At 40.1% G+C, this 4,907-nt stretch overlaps 1 protein-coding gene across 2 annotated transcripts in view; it reads right to left on the bottom strand.

The window, feature by feature from the left end:
* The window catches only part of NPEPPS (aminopeptidase puromycin sensitive), a 129,314-nt gene that overhangs the window by 41,049 nt on the left and 83,358 nt on the right, over nt 1-4,907 (bottom strand). For both annotated transcript variants that reach the window (XM_003786441.3, XM_023511323.1), the window contains 3 exons: nt 3,779-3,943; nt 2,877-2,981; nt 1,916-1,976 (listed from right to left, as the gene is read on the bottom strand). In XM_003786441.3, the coding sequence (XP_003786489.1) occupies nt 1,916-1,976; nt 2,877-2,981; nt 3,779-3,943 (331 nt within the window). The remainder of the gene's footprint in view (nt 1-1,915; nt 1,977-2,876; nt 2,982-3,778; nt 3,944-4,907) is intronic.

Here is a 4,907-nt window from a genome sequence, read left to right as displayed (position 1 = left end):
AAAAAAAAAAAAAAATACAAGGTTCTTTCTTCACATATTTTTATTGATACATATGCAAAAAGAATAATAAAACTTGGAAAAGTATATTTTTTCCTAGTTTTGCTTTAAGGAACAGACCGCCTCTCCATTTTACAAATGAAGATGGAAATTTACGATGGGGAGTGGTAAAAATCAAGATTACATAATGGCCTGAACGAAGAAATGCCCTACAAAGACAAATACTGGAAGAACAACCCATGGTTACGCCTCTCTGAACCTTTATCATTCTACTACAAACACTGATGATATTATCACAAATCTTGCCGACTTCAGCCTCACTCAGCAATCTCAAACTCCTGTGTTCAAGCAGTCTTCCTGCCTTAGCCTCCTGAGTAGCTGGGACCATAGGGGCATGCCACTGTGCCCAGATTTTTTAGTAGAGACAGGGCCTGGTTTTGCTCAAGCTGTTATTGAATTCCCAAGTTCAAGCAATCCTCCCACCTCAGCCTCCCAGAGTGTTAGGATTACAGGGGTGAGCTCCCATGCTCAGCCAAATCTTCTTGTGTTTTGTTTTTTGTTTTAGAGACAGAGTCTAACTTTGTCGCCCTTGGTAGAGTGCTTTGGCGTCAAAGGTTACAGCAACTTCAAACTCTTAGGCTCAAGTGATCCTCTTGTCTCAGCCTCCCAAATAGCTGGGACTACAGGCACCTGCCACAATGCCTGGCTATTTTTTTGGGACAGGTCTCACTCTGGCTCAGGCTGGTCTTGAACCTGTGAACTAAGGCAATCCACCCACCTCAGCCTCCCAGAGTGCTAGGATTACAGGTGTGAACTACTGAATCCAGCCTATCTTGTTTTTTTTTTTTTTTTGAGACAGAGCCTCAAGCTGTCACCCTGGGTAGAGTGCCATGGCTTCACTGCTCACAGCAATCTCCAACTCCTGGGCTCAAGCGAGTCTCCTGCCTCAGCCTCCCAAGTAGCTGGGACCACAAGCGCCCGCCACAACGCCGGCTATCTTTTGGTTGCAGTCATTATTGCTGTTTGGCGGGCCTGGGCTGGATTCGAACTCACCACCTTAGGTGTATGTGGCTGGCGCCTTAGCCACTTGAGCCACAGGCGCCAAGCCCTATCTTGTATTTTTTAACTAGTTTTGTTCACTGATGAACTCAAAACTCTAACTCTGCCTCTTTGACGTATTCAAGCAAATCTACCACTTTTATTCTTTTTTTTTTTTTTTTTCTTTTTTTGAGACAGAGTCTCAAGCTATTGCTCTGAGTAGAGCGCTGTGGCTTCACAGCTCACAGCAACCTCCAACTCCTGGGCTTAAGTGATTCTCTTGCCTCAGTCTCCTGAGTAGCTGGGACTACAGGTGCCTGCCACGATGCCCAGCTATTTTTTTGTTGCAGTTTGGCCGGGGCCAGGTTTAAAACCCACCACCCTCAGTATTTGGGGCCGGCGCCCTACCAACTGAGCCACGGGCGCTGCCCATCCCTTCAGACTCTTTCAAGTGGGAAAATATTAAATTACAGAAAGCAGAATATTGTAAGATGACCACAGGGACAACGGCCCTAATACATATTGATCCAAAGAATGACTACAGTTTGAGTATCTTTAATTAAAAATGCATGTTTCAAATTTTCGACTTTCTGCAGATTTTAAAATATCTCCATTATACTTACTGGTTAAGCCCCCCTAATCCAAAAATCTAAAATGCTGTAATGAACATCATGTCAGTATTCAAAATGTTCCAGATTTTGGAGCATTTCAAATTTTCCATTTTCAGATTAGTGATATTCAACCTATACATAGCTTCAAACAAATCTACTTTACTTTTTTTACAAGGAAAGTTAAGCATTTACAACAAAAAACCAGATGTCCTAACATGGGTAGAGTGACATTTTCTCTCCATTTCTATCTCCCATTCTTAAAAGATTACCTGTGGCAGCATTCTTTTGTTGGAACTTGGTTAAATACATGTTCATTCCTTTCTTAAAGTCCTGAGAAAATAGGAGAAATTTTTTAAAGTCCAGGAGAGTCAGATCTCAGAATTTGTAGTATATTTGCATATTAGTACTCAAAAACAAATTTACTCAAATATCAGATATACTGAAAAGCACACATTTCTCTGATACCTACTGCCTTTTTTTTTTTTTTTTTAAGAGACGGAGTCTCATTTTATCGCCCTGGGTAGAGTGCCATGGCAGCATCACACAGCTCACGGCAACCTCCAACTCCTGGGCTTAGGTGATTCTCTTGCCTCAGCCTCCTGAGTAGGTGGGACTATACGTGCCTGCCACAATGCCTGGCTATTTTTTTGCTGCGGTTTGGACAGGGCCGGGTTTGAACCTACCACCCTTGGTATATGGGGATGGCACCCTACTTACTGGAGCCATAGGTGCTGCCCTACCTACTGCCTTTTATTCAAGAATACATACTCTTTGCTTTTTACTTTCGTGTTTAAGTTTTATACCATCCTCCCACAGGCACCTGACACAACTTATCCCCAAATATACTTGCACATTATTCATCTAAGAGACCAATTAGTCTTTTTAATTAGTCAATTAAAAAGAACTTCAGTTCCCATTCTTTTTTGTCATTAAAAAGGAATAAAGGAAAAAAAATAAAAATACTACTGAATACATCCCAATTTTTAAAAAAACAATAAAAAATAAAAAAGCAAAATAGGTAAAATGAATTTTAATATTGTCTTTTATTCCATCTAATATATCTAAAGTATTATTTCAGTATGTAATCAATAAAAAAATTAGTGAAAAAAAGGAATAAAGATAAGCCAAAAATTATCTAAAAATGTAATCCAAATAAAATCATTTACACTTTTTCATGCAAAACTCTATGATTTCACCATAAAATGGAAGATTTTTAAAAATTGTTTTTACCTTATCCCCAATGTAGTCATGTAGCATTCGGATGACAGATGCACCTTTGCTATATGATATAGCATCAAATATCTCATCAACCTCAGATGGATGGCCCACACTGACCTGGCAGACAGTGTGATTCAGGGTTATGACAGGAAGCAGATACCCTGTAATACTGAATTACATAAAAAGCTTTCTGGGAAAACCCTTCTAACTTATACTTCTCTGCCTTTAACTCATAATACATAATACAGATTCTCAAAAGAATGTTAATAGTTAATCCTAATAAAGTGGGATATATAACACGATCCCTTTATGTCTCAGAGCTTGAGTTCTAGTCTGGACTTTGTCCTACTAGGAGGCAAGTCACCCTGTCTTTTTATTCTTCAGAGAATTGGAGGTGAGGAATGGAGAGATGAAAAATATTTGATATCCTGCACTAATAGTAATGACTTACAATTACATGGGACCCTAGCTAAATATGTCAAAGTAGGATTATAACTACACTATAGTTTTTTGGACCCCAAATTTATAAACATAAACAAACTGAGGCAAGAATAAGCTAAACCAAGAGAATTTGGATATGTGCAAAAATAGGTCATGACAATAGTAAAATACGTGCAGAATTTTCCTTGAAACTAACAATGAAGCCACAATGTTACCCAACAGAAAGGGATTCTCCCATACTAGTTCAGTAAAAACATATGTAATGAATACTTACAGGTACACAGCACCTGCCTCTACAAAGACCAATTTTTTTATAGCCTACCTTAAAAAGAAATGTTAATTAGAACTAAGCCTTGTTAGCACCTCAAGACTGGAAAGATAATAGAAACAAGTAAAATCATCTATGCAATTTTCTCCTCTTTTCAGAGTCCTAAGTATCTGTCATAGGCCAATGGTTGGAAAGTAAGGCTCACTTCAATAGGATGGCTATTATCTAAGGCGTCAAGCTCTTGGGCACGGGTATAATCAGCAGAAACAAACTGAGTCCAGATATCATATTCTGGGAAGCAGTGGTCTACACATAGATATTCAATCCAGGATGCGAAACCTTCATTTAACCAAAGATGAGTCCACCATTCCTAAAAACAAAAGATAGAAACACATAAAGATAACAAAAACAATCGTCATTCTGCTAATTTAAAAAACTCACATGTCCCTTCTACACTCTGAAATTTACCATTTAATGAACTAAAATTCAATCCAAAATATTTAATATTTTGTAAAGAATTCACATTTCTGAAAGAAAGAAAAGCCTAAAAGAGATGTCAAGAAAGGCCAACTGGCCATATCAGAATTATGCCTGGGGGACATTTTCGAAACACTGCTAGGTGACTTTTTACTACCAAAGGTAGAAAAGGACAGGGCATGGTGGCTTATCTCTGTAATACCAACACTTCAGGAAGCTGAGGCAAGAGAACTGCTTGAGGTCAGGAGTTTGAGACCAATTTAGGCAACATATCGAGACACACTCCCCTACAAAACATTTTTAAAACAGGCATGGTAGCACATGCCTGTAGTCCTAGCTACTCTGGAGGCTGAGGTGGGAGGACTACTTGAGCCTAGGAGTTCAAGACTGCAGTTAGCTCTGACTGTGTAACTGTTCTCTGCTTGTGCAACAGAGAAAGATCCCATCTCTTAAAAAAAAAAAAGAAAAGGGCGGTGCCTGTGGCTGTGAGGGTAGCGCTGGTCCCATATACTAGGATAGTGGTTAGAACCCAGCCCTAGCCCAACTGCTACACACAAAAAAACAGCCGGGTGTCGTGGCGGGCGCCTGTAGTCCCAGCTACTTGGGAGGCTGAGGCAAGAGAATTACCTCAGCCCAAGAGCTAGAGGTTGCTGTGAGATGCCATGGCACTCTACTGAGGGCGACAAAATCAGACTCTATCTCTCAAAAAAAAAAAAGCTATTAAAAAAATAGGCTGGTGGGGCAGTGCCTGTGGCTCAGTGAGTAGGGCACCAGCCTCATATACCGAGGGTGGTAGGTTCAAACCCGGCCCCTGCCGAACTGCAACAAAAAATAGCCGGCCATTGTGGTGGGCACCT

The sequence above is a fragment of the Otolemur garnettii genome, unplaced genomic scaffold, assembly GCF_000181295.1.
Source record: "Otolemur garnettii isolate 467f Iridium unplaced genomic scaffold, OtoGar3 scaffold00018, whole genome shotgun sequence".
In the NCBI taxonomy this organism is placed as follows: domain Eukaryota; kingdom Metazoa; phylum Chordata; class Mammalia; order Primates; family Galagidae; genus Otolemur; species Otolemur garnettii.
This window is presented reverse-complemented; position numbering and strand designations above follow the sequence as displayed.